A 19,554-nucleotide genomic window follows, 5' to 3' on the forward strand; every position below is an offset into this window, starting at 1 on the left:
GTGAGGGACTTAATGGAGGGTGAGGGCTTGGCAGGGGGTAGGTCTGTGTACATACATTAGCATCTTGACACTGACCCCTTCAAGATTGATCTCCAGAACACTGGACCATATTTTAGCAGCTCAGTACTTCTTGAAAGACATATACATGCAGTTTATGGGTTTGATTTCAAGATGCCTTATTCATTTACCATTAAATTTACTAACCTGTTGTACTGCAGCTAGTGATTCCCATACACAGGGGCAGCCCAAGGTAATCTGCCACCCGAGGCACAGATGAGATGCCACCCACACTCAGCCTAGCATCTTCCCCTTCCCTCCTCAACCCTCTTTCCCACGTTTACCTTATTTTTTTTCTCCAAAAATTGGCAGCGGCAGCGATTCCCATAGGCTGCCTTTCTGAGGTGCCACAGGCAATGGGCTCTTCACTACTGCATCCCGCCTTTGAGGAAACAGGAAGTTACATCAAGAAGCAGGCCGCAATGAGAGAAGAGGCCAGTGCCGGGGGGGCAGGGCAGCGTATGGGAATTGCTGCTGCTGACACTGTGCTGCCACCTTTTGGGAAAAAAAAACAATAAGGTAAAGGATTGAGGCGGCCTAGTGGTAGGGTGCCACTACCCACACACTGTAAGTTAAGCTGCAGAAAAATGTGAGATTTTACCACAGATTATTTATTTATTTATTTTATTTAGATTTTGCTCACACCTTTTTCAGTAGTAGCTCAAGGTGAGTTACATTCATACACTCTGGATATTTCTCTGTCCCAGGAGGGCTCACAATCTAAGTTTGTACCTGAGGCAATGGAGGGTTAAGTGACTTGCCCAAGTAACTTCCCCCAAAATTTATATAAATGATTTCTGATGTTTGACAAGAGGTCCAGTGCTTCAAGACAATCCCCTTCAATAGGGAAAGAACATCTTCCACAAGGAAAATGAGTTTACATAGCATCATTGAGCACTAATAATTTGTACCTTTGTTATGAACTCATTATGGGTGTATGTGTTTCAGTTTGTATTGGCTGGGGCACATTGTTTTGCTTAAAAGATTTTAGCCCCCTAGCTTCTATACCATAAATTACACCTTCTCAAATCACAAACACTCTTAGAGTCCATTGTTTAAATTTACCAAGGTTAAAGAGAGTAATGAATTTGATGAGTAAACAAAGACTGAAAAAAGATATAGAATATGAAGTTTTCTTTAGGGAAATGAGGGGGGGGGGGGGGTTGACTTTTATCAGATTTACATGTTTTCTTTTAGACTCTGTAGACATGCTTAATACACCATGACTCTGATCAGGCTGCTTAGAACAGAAATATCTTAAAATTTTGCTGCAGGGAAAAGCAGGGAAAAAGCTTACAATAGTTAGCAAGCTTATCTTGATTTCATTCTAAGGTTCTTTACTGTTTTCTGTCACTAATACACTAGAATTTCTTAAAGGTTCCGATTATCTTTTTTCAAAGTGGTTATAAAATTAGAAACGGCATGAGCCCCAAACAATATATATCTATCTATATAGCCTAGGTAAATGCAGTGAAATGAAGAATTGTCAGTTATCCTATTTACTAATTTATCTTACTCCCATTGATTAGCAGTACCACAGTACCCTGAAGCCAATACAAGTCAACCTCTGTAAAGTAATATCAAATGTAATTGAGAATATATAATGGAATGACTGGTTCAATGGTAATGGTCTTTTTTTTTTTTTTTTTTTTTTTAGTCCAACAGGGGCATGTAGCTGCACCATGGGGAGCCCCTCTGGAGTCATTACCATGGAAGGACCTGTGAAAAGAAAAACATTGCTGAAAGAAGGGAGAAAACCAACAGTAAGTGGAGTTTCCTCTAGCTGTAGTACTATCAGATGATGCTCTGGGATATATTTTTCAATTTTCAATGGCTGCTTTTCCACTAGGAGCAGACAACAAAAAACCTTCATATGTTGTTTAGGATGCTTCTGTTGTAAGTTGTGCTAAAAAATCAATTTTTGTTTGCTACGGTTGTGTAGCCATCTAGACAAGAGCTGAGTGAACCAGGGCCTTGTACATTGAGTTATTGTTGTTTCTGATGTCAAATATTTGTTAGAAGGAAATAAAATTCTCAAAAGAAAAGACTAAAGAACTCAAATTTAGAGCCCTGTTCAAAAAGGACCTCCCTTTAGAAGAAAATCTAAACATAGCAATATAGTAAATGACAACAGTAAATAAAAAAAAAAATCAGCCCATCTAGCCTGTCCAGTTGCAAGTCTTCCACTTTGGGTAGATAAACATATATATTATTTAGCACACTCAATTTAAGATTTTGTTTTGGATCTTTCAATTATTAAGGGGTCCTTTTACAAAGCTGTGATAGAAAGCGGCCTTAGCACGCCCATAGGCGGGTCTTTTCCGCACGCTAGGCCATTTGTACTGCAGCTAGAAAATGGCCGATTTTTCCATTTTCGAATTAATGTCTTTTCTGTAATGTTGCCATTAGCGCATGGCCATTAACAAAAATTAGGGTATAAGCTGTTACCGCCACCTAGTTTGTAGATGTAAGGGCTCATGTGCTAAATCCTATGCTAATCAGTTAGCACGGCAATGCTGACACGCTAACTGATTAGCACAGAAATGCCCCCTCTCCGTCCGCACCCACAGACATACCCCTCAGCCAAAAAATAAAAATTCTTTTTTAGTGCATGGGTACTTCAAACTTTACTGCAGAACACCTCAGTGCACCCTGGGGTAAGCCCATTTAAGGTGCAGTAAGCAAACATTAGTGTATCAGCCACCTGCTTATGGGGCCCTTTTACAAAGCAGCAATAAGGTTACCGTGCACCAAACGGACACTACCGCCCAGGTAAAGCAGTGAGTGGCAGTAAGGGTCAGGCAGTAAATCACTGCAAACTACCTTTAATTCTAGCGCATGGCCATTTACTGCCCCATTGAAAAAAGCCTTTTTTCCCCAGCTGTGGTCCAGCACGCACCAAAAACATGCGCCCACACTATTACAGGCCACTTTTTACCACAGCTTAATAAAAGGACCCCTATGTCAGATTAGTTAATAAAGGATTATTAGATGTTCCAAGACACCAGGGTCCTTTTACAAAGCTCTGGTAAAAGGTGGCCTTAGCATGCCCTTATGTGCGTTTTTCCTATTCACTAAGACCATTTTTTCCACAGCCAGAAAATGACCGATTTTTTTCCATTTTCCCAATTAGTGGTCATGTGCTAATGTTGCCATTAAAGTGCAGCCATTGACTAATATCAGTGCATGAGCACTTACCAACACCTGTTTGTAGGCAGTAATTGCTCCCATGCTAATTAGTTGGTGTGAGGTAATGTAGATGCACTGATTCGTTCAGAAACATCCACCTTCCCCCCCCTGGCATGCCCCCTCTCCAAATAAAATGTAAATATTTTTTAGCGCACAAGTGGTGCGTGCATATTTGGAACTTACCACTGGACACCTCAGCATGTCCCGTGCTAAGCCCTTTCAAGCTGCAGTTAGCATATGGCCAATGCTTACCACAGCTTGGTAAAAGGGTCCCTCCGTCATGACTGCTGTGAAAAGTCATGGCAAAGTGTTCTCTGTGCAGGATCTAGTCTGTGGAACTCACTTCCTCAAGAATTAAGGTTAGTGTCTTCATTGATGGCTTTTTGCAAACATCTAAAAACTTATATGATCAAGCAGGCCTTCCTTGGTTAAGGCTATGGTCAGTGATCTGGAATCTAATTTAAACTGGAAATTATGTGGATTCGTTTTTAATTTTGATCATCACTGTGAATGTCTTTGTAAATTTAATCGGGAGGGAGTGGAAAACATGAAAAAGGACCTACGGAAGCTAGAAGAATGGTCTAATGTATGGTAATTAAAATTCAATGCGAAGAAATGCAAAGTGATGCACTTACGGTGTAGAAATCCATGTGTTAAGCAGGGAGAGTCTGATATGTACGGACGGGGAGAGGGATCTTGGGGTGATAGTAGCTGAGGATCTGAAGGCGACAAAACAGTGTGACAAGGCGGTGACCGTAGCTAGAAGGTTGCTAGGATGTATAGAGAGAGGTGTGACCAGCAGAAGAAAAGAGGTGTTGATGCCCCTGTACAAGTCGTTGGTGAGGCCACACCTGGAGTATTGTGTTCTGTTTTGGAGACCTTATCTTGCTAAGGATGTAAAAAGAATTGAAGCGGTGCAAAGAAAAGCTACGAAAATGGTATGGGATTTGCGTTACAAGACGTATGAGGAGAGACTTGCGCACCTGAACATGTATACCCTGGAGGAGAGGAGAAACAGGGGTGATATGATACAGACGTTCAAATATTTGAAAGGTATAAATCCGCAAACGAACCTTTTCCGGAGATGGGAAGGCGGTAAAACGAGAGGACATGAAATGAGATTGAAGGGGGGCAGACTCAAGAAAAATGTCAGGAAGTATTTTTTCATGGAGAGAGTGGTGGATGCTTGGAATGCCCTCCCGCGGGAGGTGGTGGAGATGAAAATGGTAACGGAATTCAAAAATGCGTGGGATAAACATAAAGGAATCCTGTTCGGAAGGAAGGGATCCTCAGAAGCTTAGCCGAGATTGGGTGGCAGAGCCGGTGGGGGGAGGCGGGGTTGGGGGGTGGGCCTTGTTCTGGGCAGACTTCTACGGTCTGTGCCCTGAAAATGGCAGAAACAAATCAAGGTCAGGTATACACATAAAGTAGCACATATGAGTTTAAATTGTTGGGCAGACTAGATGGACCGTGCAGGTCTTTTTCTGCCGTCATCTACTATGCTACTATGTTAATCCACCTAATTCTATAAACTTGCATGCAGAAGTTATAGAATACCGTCAGTTACGGGTGTAACTTTATTAAGATTAATGAGCCACTAATTGGCATTCACAACCAATTATCGGCTATAATTGGGTCAAATTGTCATTAGTTAACAGTTATGCATCTAACTTCTCTAAGTTGGTATTCCTTAAACTGTGTGAGCAAAATCCAAAATGCATAAGTTAATGGGGGTGTGAACCTGGGAGGGGCATGGGCAGGTTGGGGCGTGGACCTGGGAGGAGCACTGGTGGGTCAGGGGCATGCCCAGCACTTCTATATAAATAATTCTCACCACCAACATTCTGAAGCTCACTCCGTGGCACTAAAGCCCTGTACTGTTGGTAGGCTAGGCTGTGAGCACCACTCACCCTCACTCATAGACCCACCCTCAGCCACGCCCCATCCAGACATAATTCGCAACTCCAACGTTCTAATGAAGCCTCAGAAATTTCTTTCGAACTTTCTAAAGATGTAGTTGTGTAGATCGCAGTTTGCCTGCCCCGCCCTCGTGTCACAATGTGATGACATCGAGGGTGGAGCACTGACACTGAACGAATCGGAACAGACGCATCGCGGACCTATCAAAAAGACCTGCACGAAAGAGGGGAGGACTAGGATCACCAAACCGTTGCTATGTGACGAAACGTAACGTCAGAAGCATCGTGGAACGGATCAATCATACGCAACTGCATGGGAACAAGGGAGGAGACTCAGCAGCACAAAAGAGGGGAAGACTAGGATCGCCAAACCGTTGCTACACAATGAAACGTCACATCAGAAGCATCGTGGAACGAATCAATCACGCGCAACTGCATGGGAACAAAGGAGAAGACTCAGCAGCACAACGAGTCACTTTCTGTGCAGCACAGAAATGAGGAACGTCGCAGGAAGGAGAAAACTATTTGGATGCCCATGCTCCTGCTCCTGGTATGTGCAACCACCCTCACAAACGACCACTCACACAAAACTAACCACTGACTCAACGTCTACACCCCCTCGCCCCCCCCCCCCCCCCCCCCCACAAAATCTAAACGCAGACTTCCACACAAGCACAAAACCAGACAAATACAAATGGAGTTAAAATTAGCAAACACAGCTCTCCAGAACACAGGCATATTAATGACTTGCCAGGCAGGTTCACAAGTGCTTAAAGGAGCTTCACACCCTCCCCCCCCCCCCCCCCAAAAAAAAAAAAAAAATCAAAATGCACCCTTCAAGAGAAGCAGGAATCCTGACAAATACACATGGAGTTATAATTAGCAAACACAGCTCTTCAGAAGAGAGGCATGACTTGACAGGCAGTTTCCAAACTGCTCAAAGGAGCTTCCAAAGACACACTCCACCCAACCACAAGCAAACACAGCTATCCAGAACAGACATATTAACAACTTCACAGGCAGGTACCCAAGTGGTTAAAGGCGCTTCCCCCCCCCCCCCCCCCCCCCCCAAAAAAAAAGCGCAGCCTTCTTTGCCTTTTTTAACATCATTTATATCCCTTTATATAAAACAGAAAAACAAAAACACACATGCAAATATGTGACAGCTCATTTTTCAAAATTATATTACACAATACTACAACAAAAACAATTCAAAACATTAATGGCAGAAACTAATCACCTTGCTAGCGCCCGTTTCATTTGTTTCGGAAACGGGCCTTTTTTTACTAGTATAAACATATTTATTTATTTGGATTTTGCTCACACCTTTTTCACTAGTAGCTCAAGGTGAGTTACTTTCAGGTACACTGGGTATTTCCCTGTTCCTGGAATCTAAGTTTTTGTATTAAGTGGAATTTAAACCGGGCACCTCTAGGTGTCAAGACTGGTGCTCTAACCACTAGGCCACTCATCCACTCCACAGAACAGTAGCATGTGTGTTCTACAACAGCGATGGCGTGTACAATTGTAGATAAAGAACTCACACTTAGCATGCATCATTCCAGCCCCTAACTTTAGGCGACCTGTAGAGAATTACCTCTAATATAAGGGTTAAGTGTAAAGAATTTATTATTTATTTGATGGATTTATATCCCACATTCCCACTTTCAGCCCAATACTAGCTTCCCACTCTCCTGGTCTTTTATCTGAACTTTCAAGCCCTTTCCTACCACTTCTCTCTCAAGTGTTCCCAGAATCTGTTAAAGTACTGGACTCGATCACCTCTGTAAGTAGGCCATTCTAGGCCTTGTATTCTTCTACATAAGTAATGCCACACTGGGAAAAGACCAAAGGTCCATCGAGCCCAGCATCCTGTCCACGACAGCGGCCAATCCAGGCCAAGGGCACCTGGCGAGCTTCCCAAATATACAAACATTCTATACATGTTATTCCTGGAATTGTGGATTTTTCCCAAGTCCATTTAGTAGTGGTTTATGGACTTGTCCTTTAGGAAACCATCTAACCCCTTTTTAAACTCTGCTAAGCTAACCGCCTTCACCACGTTCTCCAGCAACGAATTCCAGAGTTTAATTACGCGTTGGGTGAAGAAAAAATTTCTCCAATTTGTTTTAAATTTACTACACTGTAGTTTCATCGCATGCCCCCTAGTCCTAGTATTTTTGGAAAGCGTGAACAGACGCTTCACATCCACCTGTTCCACGCCACTCAATATTTTATATACCTCTATCATGTCTCCCCTTACAAGACCAACACTAAATCCAATAGCTATGTCCCACTCTCTGTCTTATTACCAAGTGTTCTAATAATCCACAAAGCTATCAAAACTCTCAGTGCCATTGTCCAAAATATCTATAGTTTATAGTTTATTTGCACTTACTATACCGCCCAAGCTAACTTGCAGATCTGGGCAGTTTACAGGCTAAAAACAGAAAATTCAGAAAAGAATTACAATATTTGATAGGATAGACAGTATCACTTAGCACAACCAGTCAACGATGAAGGATAAATGGAGGAAATAGGGGAATGGGAGAAGGACAGTGTATAAAGCAAGGACCAGGGGAGAGGGAGGATTTAACTGTGAGACATGACAACATAACTCTTCCATTGGGCAGGGGTTACAAAAAAGAATGTGCGATGATGGGTGGATTCAAGTTGAGCTGCTTTAGGATGTGGAAGGAGAAGACGATGGTCATTCTCAACCTCTCACTTTCCACTGCGACTGTCCCTGCTGCCTTTAAACATGCTGTGGTCACACCTCTCCTTAAGAAGCCTTCACTCGACCCTACTTGTCCCTCTAATTACCGACCCATCTCCCTCCTTCCTTTTCTCTCCAAATTACTTGAGCGTGCTGTTCACCGCCGCTGCCTTGATTTTCTCTCCTCACATGCTATTCTTGACCCATTACAATCTGGTTTTCGCCCTCTCCACTCAACCGAAACTGCGCTTACTAAAGTCTCCAATGACCTATTACTGGCTAAATCCAGAGGTCAATATTCCATCCTCATTCTTCTTGATCTTTCCGCTGCTTTTGACACTGTCGATCACAGCATACTTCTCGATACCCTGTCCTCACTTGGATTCCAGGGCTCTGTCCTTTCCTGGTTCTCTTCCTACCTCTCCCTCCGCACCTTTAGTGTTCACTCTGGTGGATCCTCTTCTACTTCTATCCCTCTGCCTGTCGGCGTACCTCAGGGTTCTGTTCTTGGTCCCCTCCTCTTTTCTATCTACACTTCTTCCCTTGGTTCATTAATCTCATCCCATGGCTTTTCCTACCACCTCTATGCAGATGACTCCCAAATCTACCTTTCTACCCCTGATATCTCACCTTGCATCCAAACCAAAGTTTCAGCGTGCTTGTCTGACATTGCTGCCTGGATGTCTCAACGCCTCCTGAAATTAAATATGACCAAAACCGAGCTTCTCATTTTCCCCCCCAAACCCACCTCCCCACTCCCCCCGTTTTCTATTTCTGTTGATGGCTCTCTCATTCTCCCTGTCTCCTCATCTCGAAACCTTGGGGTCATCTTTGACTCTTCTCTCTCCTTCTCTGCTCATATCCAGCAGACCGCCAAGACCTGTCGTTTCTTTCTTTACAACATCCGTAAAATCCGCCCCTTTCTTTCCGAGCACTCTACCAAAACCCTCATCCACACCCTTGTCACCTCTCGTTTAGACTACTGCAATCTGCTTCTTGCTGGCCTCCCACTTAGTCACCTCTCCCCTCTCCAGTCGGTTCAAAACTCTGCTGCCCGTCTCATCTTCCGCCAGGGTCGCTTTACTCATACTACCCCTCTCCTCAAGACCCTTCACTGGCTCCCTATCCGTTTTCGCATCCTGTTCAAACTTCTTCTACTAACCTATAAATGTATTCACTCTGCTGCTCCCCAGTATCTCTCCACACTCGTCCTTCCCTACACCCCTTCCCGTGCACTCCGCTCCATGGATAAATCCTTCTTATCTGTTCCCTTCTCCACTACTGCCAACTCCAGACTTCGCGCCTTCTGTCTCGCTGCACCCTACGCCTGGAATAAACTTCCTGAGCCCCTACGTCTTGCCCCATCCTTGGCCACCTTTAAATCTAGACTGAAAACCCACCTCTTTAACATTGCTTTTGACTCGTAACCACTTGTAACCACTCGCCTCCACCTACCCTCCTCTCTTCCTTCCCGTTCACATTAATTGATTTGATTTGCTTACTTTATTTATTTTTTGTCTATTAGATTGTAAGCTCTTTGAGCAGGGACTGTCTTTCTTCTATGTTTGTACAGCGCTGCATATGCCTTGTAGCGCTATAGAAATGCTAAATAGTAGTAGTAGTAGTAGTAGTAATTTATTGAATGGAGGAAATATATCGGGGAATACAGTATTGTGAGAGCAGAGTGGAGAGAGTCAGGAAGACCAAGTCTTTTTTATTTATTTATTTATTTGTTTGTTTGTTTGTTTGTTACATTTATATCCCACATTTTCCCACCTATTTGTAGGCACCTATTTGTAGGCTCAATGTGGCTTACATAGTACCGGAGAGGAGTTACAGACTCCGGTGTAAATAAATACAAAGTCTATGTAATACAAATATAAAGTCTATGAGCCTTGAACTACAAGCTTTAACTGTGTTGAATAAAGCCTCTAATCTCTTGTATAATAAATTGCACTTTGTCCAATAATCTATAGCAAGCATAAAACCCAAGATCATATTTGTTTTACTAGAGTAGGAGGGGCATAATGGAACAGAAACGCCTATCTCCATGGGCGTTAATCTCCGAGAACGGGTCCGTGAAGGGGCGGACCGAACCGTATTATCGATAAAAAATAGACGCCCATGTTTTATTCGCCAATGTGTGAGCTGGGCGTTTTTGCTTTTCAGCGATAATGGAAAAGGAAAGTGCCCAGCTCAAAAACGAATAAATCCAAGGCATTTGTTCGTGGGAGGGGCCAGGATTCGTAGTGCACTGGTCCCCCTCACATGCCAGGACACCAACCGGGCACCCTAGGGGGCACTTTTACAAAAACAAAAAAAAAGGTAAAAGAGCTCCCAGGTGCATAGCACCCTTCCCTTGTGTGTTGAGCCCCCCAAATCCCCCTCAAAACCCACTGCCCACAAGTCTACACCATTACTATAGCCCTAAGGGGTGAAGAGGGGCACCTACATGTGGGTACAGTGGGTTTGGGGGGGTTGGACGACTAATAAGCATTAAGCAGCACAATTGTAACAGGTAGGGGGGATGGGCCTGGGTCCACCTGCCTGACGTCCACTGCACCCCCTAACAACTGCTCCAGGGACCTGCATACTGCTGCCTGGGAGGAGGGTATGACATTTGAGGGTGAAAATAAAAAGTTGTGAAACATCATTTTTTTGTGGTGGGAGGGGGTTAGTGACCACTGGGGGAGTCAGGGGAGGTCATCCCCGATTCCCTCTGGGGGTAATCTGGTCATTTAGGGCACTTTTTGGGGCCTTATTCGTGAAAAAACAGGGTCCAGGAAAAGTGCCCTAAATTCTAGCTACAAACGCATCCATTATCGGCGAAGGGCGCCCATCTCTGTTCGGGTGATAACCACGCCCCAGTTCCGCCTTCGACACGCCTTCGACACGCCCCCGTCCACTTTGTCCGCATCCGCGACGGAGTGCAGTTGAAAGCGTCCCAAATTCGGCTTTTGATTATACCGCGTTATTCGTTTTTGTGAGATAAACGCCCATCTCCCGATTTAGGTCGGAACTTGGGCGTTTTTCTCGTTCGATTATAAGCTGGTAGGTGTGTATGCTGATCTAATCAGATTTAGCAAGCACAGTTCTAGATACGAGTTTTAAACAAAAGGGGGCAGCAAACTTCTATAAATAAGCATGGTCTAAATAGAGAAAACTTGTAGAGTGATGGGGATTGAACTGTGTCAATATGGGTGTCAACCACATACAATCAATATATTAACCAAGCTTTTTGGGTTCTTTTTGTAAATAATACTGGCATTCACGAACGACAATAACATGGATACATATTCTTTTTTTTAAATAATACATTGTAAACATATTCCATTTCATAGTAATTGACACCATCCTAACTCAGTTCTTATTTTCTTCTTCAGTTGGCTTCATGGACTAGGTACTGGATTATGCTTTCAGGATCAACTCTTCTGTATTTTGCTGCAAAGTCTTTAAGAGGCACTGAAAGAAAACATGTAAGAAAGCTGCTGAGCTGTTGGATTTTTGTAAACTCAGAGAACCATACTATAAGTTAAATACTAGACACAAGGATGATCAGTTTTCAGACCAGTTCCCCAAGGTGTCTGTGGGTATCTACCAAAAGTCAAGGGAGAAGTTGTCTTATGGGAAATATCCCATGTAACAGAGATAGTTTATTGATATGTGTCTATTGACTGAAAATAAAAAAAAATACTGAGAAGGTGTCCAATTTGTCAAAAACCACTTTCCCTACTGAACCGGCTGAAGAGTGGTAGACGTTCACTCCCTAGTAACGGCAATCCTTTTACAAGAAATCTGAGACACAGTCCTGAGAAATGCACACACATGGGGAAATCTATAATTGGTTGCCCCCTTTTAAGTGCTCTAATGCCATTCAGTGAGTGCCTATTCTACAACAGCATCTGGATACCCAAATTTCATTATAGAATGATATCGTAACCGGGTATTAGAGTGCCTATATGTAAGTGTCCACAGTCACACCAGCCATAGGCCTGGTGTAACAGTGGTCATGTAAATGCTCAAGGGTCTACATAACTTACAGGAGTGGTTCCCAAACCTGGTCCTGGAGGCAACCCAACCAGTCAGGTTTTCAGGATTTCCACAATGAATATTCATGAGAACGATGGAGGGTTAAGTGACTTGCCCAAGGTCACAGGTTGCTGTAGTGGGAATCAAATCCAGGTCACCAGGATCAAAGCCCACTACACTAACCATTAGGCTAGTCCTCCACTCAGGACTTAAAGGGCTCTACAACTGTTCTGCAACTCAGAGGATGAACCTGAAACAAGGTTCAAAAGTCCTTCCAGTGGCTATATTAATTTACAGATCTATCATGCAACAGATTTGTAAATTAGTATAGCCATTGGAAGGACTTTTGAACCCTTATTTCAAGGTCATCCTTTGAGTTGCAGAACGGTCGTAGAGCCCTCTGGGTTGTCAGAGTGCTTCACATAAGAATGGAGTGAATTTTTGGACTTTCATTGAATTAATTTGGATATAAGTATACGGTCCCATTGAATTAATTTGCTCATATTTTTGTAAATCATTATGGGGTCCTTTTACAAAGGCGCGCTGAAAAATGCGGTAGTGTAGGTGCAGGTTTTGGGCGCGCAGAATCATTTTTCAGCGCACCTGTAAAAAAGGCCCTTTTTGCCAAAAATAGACATGCAGTAAAATCAAAATTGCCACGCGTCCATTTTTGGTCTGAGACCTTACCACCAACCATAGACCTACTGGTAAAGAATTTGAGTGGTAATGACCTACGTGCATCAGATGCCACTTGACATGCATCCACCACGCATACCAGAAAATAAAAAATATTTTTCAGACGCATGTAGTGGACGTGCGCTAAAAATTAAATTATCGCAAAAGCCACGTGGTAGTCGAGTGGTAACTCCATTTTGGCATGCGTTGGGCGCGCATCGATGCTTATGCAGCTTAGTAAAAGGACCCCTATGTGGACTAAAGAGGAATTTGGGGGATCTTAGAGGCTGTTGTATCTAGTTGAGTAGTTGGTGGCTCCTGCTCTAGCCGGACAGTCCTTTCCTGGTATATGACTATTTAATATTGCTTTCTAAGGGCATGCGATTTTGAGTTTATCTTTGTATTATTCTCTCCATGATTTGGGAATTATTTCTTTGCAGTAGTAGCCACTATCTCTTGCCATGACTACTTTTTACATATTTAAGCTCCTGCCAAATTTTATAAGAGCATTTTCTATATGTAAAACAGGCTTTACGCATGGAAAATTCCTTATAAAATTGCCTGTTTAATGCATTCTGGGGAATCACTTCTGTACTTGCTGAAAGGGAATGGTATCCTCTGTGGAACTATAAAGGGTTATTTGGGGACCTCCTGTTCTCATACTGATCAAATCTGACACTACATGGTTTCTGAGATGATATAATACTGTACCTAACATATCATAACTTAGGCTGTCTATCTTTTTTTATTACAGTATAAATCAACACCCACTAAAAAAGTCTCAGTTGTAGGTTGGATGGTGGTGCTACCGGATGATCCAGATCATCCCAATGTGTTCCAGTTAAATAACCCTGATAAAGGTACAGCTTTCAGCAGATTCATTTTATTTATATTATTTGAACTGTTTATAAAAGAGATGTCTATTAAATAAAAATGGTTTTATACCAGCCATGGCAAGGCTTGATTTTCTTCATAACTAAACTATGTATAAAGGCCTGGTGGTAGGGTCATATGGTTCTACTCAGGATATGTAGTTACGATTCCACAGACTGGATCATCATCCTCTTGCTTGCTAGATCTGGGATGTTACAGTAAAACTTGTGATGAAACTCGGGATGCAAGTTTATGGAGTCCCATAATCTGTGGTCCCAGTCAAGAAGATTACTATGATGGCTGAATAAAATATGAAGTCAAGTAAAAAAAAAAGGGGGGGGAGCCCTGAGATTATTACCAATGAAGGCTCGTGTTGCTGTACAGTTCATAGAGGCTGATTCTGAACTGTTAAAAATATTTGGAAAGCAATTGCCACCAGTAGCTATGGGCTAGATTCTATAAATCGCGCCTAAAAAATCAGTGCTGTAAAAAAACGCTTAAATGCTATTCTATAAGCCATGCCTAAAGTTAGGTGTGATTTATAGCAGGGGTCATGCGTGAATCTAGGCATGTCCATTTGCACCAACAAAAATGTGGTGCCTGTGCCTAAATGTACACATGGAACCCCCTTATTCTATAATTTCACGCAAAACTGAAATCCTCGCCCACACTCCACCTTGAAACACCTCCTTTTCCAGACGCACGTAAAATGTAGGCACGTACATGTTAATTGAGTGCCCATGAAACGCCCATTTTCCCACCCATAGCCACACCCCTTTTGAACTGCGCACAATAGAATTTAGGCGCAGTTCATTACAGAATACTCATAGCGAGTTGTGCGCCTAACTTCTAATTATTACCAAATAGTGCTTATTATTGCTTGTGAAGTGCTATTATCAATGCTGATTAGCCAATTAACTTACATGCATTCTTCTAGAATACGCATGGATTTCGGCGCGCTATATAGAATCCGGAGGTAAGTGCTGACACCTAAGGAGTGTGGAGGAGTAGCCTAGTGGTTAGTGCAGTGGACTTTGATCCTGGGGTTTGATTCCCACTGCAGCTCCTTGTGACTCCATGCCAGTAGCATGCATTTTTCACTGTTTCCAGCCGGTTCAGCGATCACTGTCTTTAGTGAGAAATGCACAAAGGGGTTCTTTAAAGTTTTTACCATTCATGGCAGAGAATCATAGGCAAATTCATTTAAAGTAGCTGATTACAATGTAAATGTGCATTCTGAGGAATACACAGCTGTTTATGAGCCATGCAGAGAAAGGACCGCTTACCTTTAGTGGGAGAAATTTTACGAGAGGTCAGGAGCTGTTGTAGCAGTTTCTTCATGGCTGTGGGATCAATAGTGAAGGGTCAAGGCAATGCAGCAGCCAGTTCTTCCTCCTCTTTGGACTTTTCACTTTCCATCAGTATTCATGGCAGAGCCTGCTCCTGCAAACTTTGCAATGATGTTCTACTTTTTCCATTAAGAAAACCCCCATAGGCTACTCAAAACTTGAATGACCCTTGATCTGCTAGATCAGTTTTCTCAGCTTTAACTTTCAAACTACAAAGCCTCTGCTTGTGCAGTTCCAGTTGGGGAAAATAAAAATTACCCATGGCTTTCATACCCACAAAGCTGTAGTACACGTTGCTCTGAGCACACTTTGCGATTGGCTGTTCTACACATCCTTAACTGACCAATTGGCTTCACCCCTACCGAACTGCTCGCTGTTTCTGTAAGCAGCTCATTTGTGTCTTTTATTTTTTATATTTTTATTTATCAAAATTTCAACTATAATCAAGCACAAAAATACTTGTACAGAAAAGTATAGACTGACATAACAATATACTTTTATACCAAAATTAAAAGAAAGAAAAGAAAACAATTTTCTGCCAGTCATTATTCAAGTCCACTACTTTGGATCCAAGTTGTTAAAAAAATAGAAATTCGATTATAGGATGCGTTATAGGAATTTGCTTCATCTGGCAAACCTAAAGATACCAGTTAATTAAAAATAAAGAGAGCTATTATTGGGATACCCCAATAATTCTTTTAGCTGACAAAAAGCTCTAAGTTGGGAAGGATTAAAAAAAAACGTATTTGACCAACTGGTACTTAATGACTCATTTGCTAGGGTATCTCATGAAGAAAGTGGCCCCCAACTGAAGAACACCTAGCTTCATCAACAGAAATTGTTGCCATCTGTTCTGGGATTCCTTAGAGACGTCTGGAAAGATTTGGATTCTCAGTCCCAAGGAAGTTTTATCTTTGTTCTTAAAGAACATTTTCATTAACTGATTCTTATCAGATGTCAGCACAACAGTGGCAATCAAAGTTGACGCCACAACCAGTTCACTATCTGAGGACTCCAATAATGCAGAAACATCCACCTCTTGATTGTCTTGATCTTGCTGATTCACCATTAATTTAGTAGCTAAATAATATACTTGTGAAAATGGCGGAATACTTTCTTCAACCACTCCTAGTATTTCTTTAATATACGTTTTCAACATATTTTGAGGAGAAACTATAAATTGTTTAGAAAAATTAAGAAATCGGAGATTATTGCTCCTTGAAAAATTCTCAAGAGATTCAGTTTTTCTCCTTAAGTATGTCAAATCTTTAATAATAGTATCTTGGTGAGACCATACCTGCTGTAATTCTTTTTCATGAACCTTACTTTGTTGAGTTAAAGTTTCCAACCTAGAGTCAGTTTCTTTAGATTTCTTTTCTAATTCAGACAAATCTTGTGTCAATTTTTGTACTTGAGGACATAATACTTTACCCAAATCCACTATTAAAGTCCATAAACTGTCCAGGGTTACCTCAGTGGGTTTAGCTATATATAGACGAAATTGAGTCATTATTACCTCAGAATTCTTTCTATTGGGAAAATCCTTCTCCAAACCTGCAGCTTCAACCTCCCGCACTGCATCGGATGTAACTGATGCCGCTTCTCCCAACGAGGTCAAAAGCTCCCTGTTAGTCCGAGTTCCCTCAGATAGTTGAACCTGCTCCCATCTCTCCTCTCTCATTCCGGCTTCAGGAAACAGAGTTGGAGATGCCAGTAGCAGAGAACTGCTGCTGCTTGGCTGTGGGGGAGGAGCTCTCACATCGGGGCTGAGCGAAAACTCTAGCCCAAGGAGCGCTCCGGAGTCTCCATCTGCCCAGAACACTGGCTCCTGAAGGAAAGTTTTGCTGTTGTGGGGCTGTGGAGGTGGAACGGCCCCTTCTCTTCGGCATCTTGAACTAAGCGGTAAGAAATCAGAGAGCTTGTAGGAGTGTCAGATGCCAGCAACGGTCTTCTTGGATCTTTTTTTTTTGTGTGTGTATCACTTGCTATTTCCACCTCAATCATTTTAACCAAGGTGGAAATAGTGATCGGGACTTTGGTGCTTCGGCCCCTGAGTATTTAACACCAGCCCTGTAAAAGGCAGCAATAAAAGACAGCAAAGCAATGACATATTGGCCAGATATCAGTAATGAGTGTTTCTAGCAGTATTCAGTAAATTTCAGTTTAGAACAATGTACAGAATCCAGAATAACCAAACTACTGTTTTTCCTTTTCATGTAGTATTATAAACCACCTTGTTATACTACTAGAAAAGGTGGTATAACAGATAGAATAAACCATAATCCATGAAGGTACTGTGGCAAAACCTCTGATGCTGAACCAAAATATTGATGATCAAACACAGCGAAGATGACAATGAAACCACACAAAGTCAGTAATTGTGCTGTCACAACTTTAATCAAAACAAGGCATGACTCGACACAGGCCTGTGTTTCGGCCAACTGGCCTGCATCAGAAGTCCAATGCCACTAGAGTTCTTGGATTCTATATCTTCACCTAATCTAGATTGCAGTACTTGATTGAAGTTCGGAGAGTGCGCCTATAGTAGGATCGCCAACGTTGCTTGATACATAACGCTAATAGTGCATAGGAATTGAATAGAATAAATCACTGCTCTTTTCAAATCAGAATGTCACTGAGGGTTCCTCCCCTATCCATGGACACTTGTAGCAAAACAGTATATTGCAGATCAGCAACTGCATGATTGCACTGCTGCCAGTGAGTTGATAAAGGCGCTTCCAGTACTTATATGTTCTCCTATGTGCGTTTTGATCTTGCGTGTTGTCTGTCCAATATATGTCAACCCACACAGGCAGTGCACACAGTACACCACCCCCATGAAGTTACAATCTGTCCTACTCTTTAAATAAAATTGCCATGTGGCACTTGGATTGCTTTGCCCGCTATGACATATTGGCATTTCTCCCTCAGTCCTTCAAATAGGTCTAGATAAAAATTCCCCCAAATTTCTGCCCCTACAATATGCAGATCTTGGTGGCTCACGTAAAACATGCCAATACTTGTGAATCAATGATGTATGCCATGTGCCATTGGTGAAAAAGGTAACACACATACCAAAGGCATCCCTGTATCATGGGGTTTTGAATTCAGCAGGCAGCATCTATCAACGTGCAATGCCCTCTTAAAAGCTTTTCTTATAATATGACTGGGATAACCCCGTTGCTGAAATCTATGGGCCATTCGGATAGCTTGACTCTTAAATTGTTCCATTGTTGAACACAGCTGCTTTAAACTTAGAAACTGGCTGATGGGGATGTTATCCCGAAGATGCTTCGTGTGAAAACTGGAGTAATGCAACAGCATGCTGCGATCTGTCTGCTTTTATATGCTGCAGTGGTTATTTCCCCCTGTGTGAGACTGATGATAATATCCAGAAAGTTTATATGAGCATTGTCCCAGTGTGCCGTAAATTTGATTTAATGTCCACTAGATTGATATATTGCAAAAATTTCTGAAACTCACATTTCAACCATAGGAGGCAATTGTGTGTGTGCATATCACGTACCTATATATAGGAATGCCTAAATGTGCTATGATGGTTCCTCTGATTCAACCACATGTTCCCCTGGGGATGTAATGGTTTGAATAGAATAGAACTGAGCACATTTTACTTTCACTTCATTTATTGAATTAATTTAAGTGTTTATAACATACTGGGCTTTTGCTTATTTATGTATTACATTTTAATTGCCAGGCTTTGACTATTCTTATAAATTTTGGAGCTCTCTTCTTATGGTTTCTGCTCCCTCTAGGGTATCCATTCTGTTGGCTGTCTTTGTGTCATCTGCAAAAAGGCAAACTTTTCATTCTAACCTTTCAGCAGTGTCTCACAAATATATTACTACTACTACTACTACTACTATTTAGCATTTCTATAGCGCTACAAGGTGTACGCAGCGCTGCACAAACATAGAAGAAAGACAGTCCCTGCTCAAAGAGCTTACAATCTAATAGACAAAAAATAAATAAAGTAAGCTAATTAAATCAATTAATGTGAACAGGAAGGAAGAGAGGAGGGTAGGTGGAGGCGAGTGGTTACAAGTCAAAAGCAATATTAAACAGAATTGGCCCTAGTACCAACCCGAGGCATTCCAGTACTCACCTTCCTTTCCTCTGAGCGGATTCCATTTACCACCACCCTCTCTCACCTGTCGGTAACCAGTTTCCAATCCAGTTCATCACTTTGGGTCCTACGTTCATTCTTCTCAGTTTATTCATGAGTCTTCTGTGAGGAACCATCTCAAAAGGCTTTGCTGAAATCCAAGTAGATTACATCTAGCAGTTCTTTGTTCACCCAGTCAAAGAATTTGATCATATTTGGACATATTCCCTTCCCTACCAGCTTGCCCTCTATCCCCATCCATTCCTATTCTTCCCCATTATCACTTGTAGATTTGCTGTATTAGTTTCATTTTGCTACATTGGCACTTGCCTCTGTGGTGCATTGTAAGCCACATTGAGCCTGACATTGTTGGGAAACTGTGGGGTACAATTGAGATAATAAATAAATATACATTTGGCAGGATTTTCCTTTGGTAAAAGCCACATTGCCTCAGATTGTGCAACCCGTTGGTATCTAGAAAGTTAACTATCTTTTCCTTCAACAGTGACTCCGTTATTTTTCCTACCACCACCCTGAGGCTTACCAGCCTGTAGTTTCTCACTTTTTCCCTGTTCCCGTTTTTATGGAGACCATATAAGTTTGTCTCCAATCCCACGGAACCTC

General features: G+C 42.2%; 1 protein-coding gene across 3 annotated transcripts in view; it reads left to right on the forward strand.

Annotated features, from left to right (window-relative positions):
• The window catches only part of RALGPS1 (Ral GEF with PH domain and SH3 binding motif 1), a 777,507-nt gene that overhangs the window by 746,987 nt on the left and 10,966 nt on the right, over nucleotides 1-19,554 (forward strand). For all 3 annotated transcript variants that reach the window (XM_030207496.1, XM_030207498.1, XM_030207497.1), the window contains 3 exons: nucleotides 1,715-1,820; nucleotides 11,265-11,357; nucleotides 13,340-13,445. In XM_030207496.1, coding sequence (XP_030063356.1) covers nucleotides 1,715-1,820; nucleotides 11,265-11,357; nucleotides 13,340-13,445 — 305 coding nt within the window. The remainder of the gene's footprint in view (nucleotides 1-1,714; nucleotides 1,821-11,264; nucleotides 11,358-13,339; nucleotides 13,446-19,554) is intronic.

Source organism: Microcaecilia unicolor, chromosome 6, assembly GCF_901765095.1.
Source record: "Microcaecilia unicolor chromosome 6, aMicUni1.1, whole genome shotgun sequence".
In the NCBI taxonomy this organism is placed as follows: domain Eukaryota; kingdom Metazoa; phylum Chordata; class Amphibia; order Gymnophiona; family Siphonopidae; genus Microcaecilia; species Microcaecilia unicolor.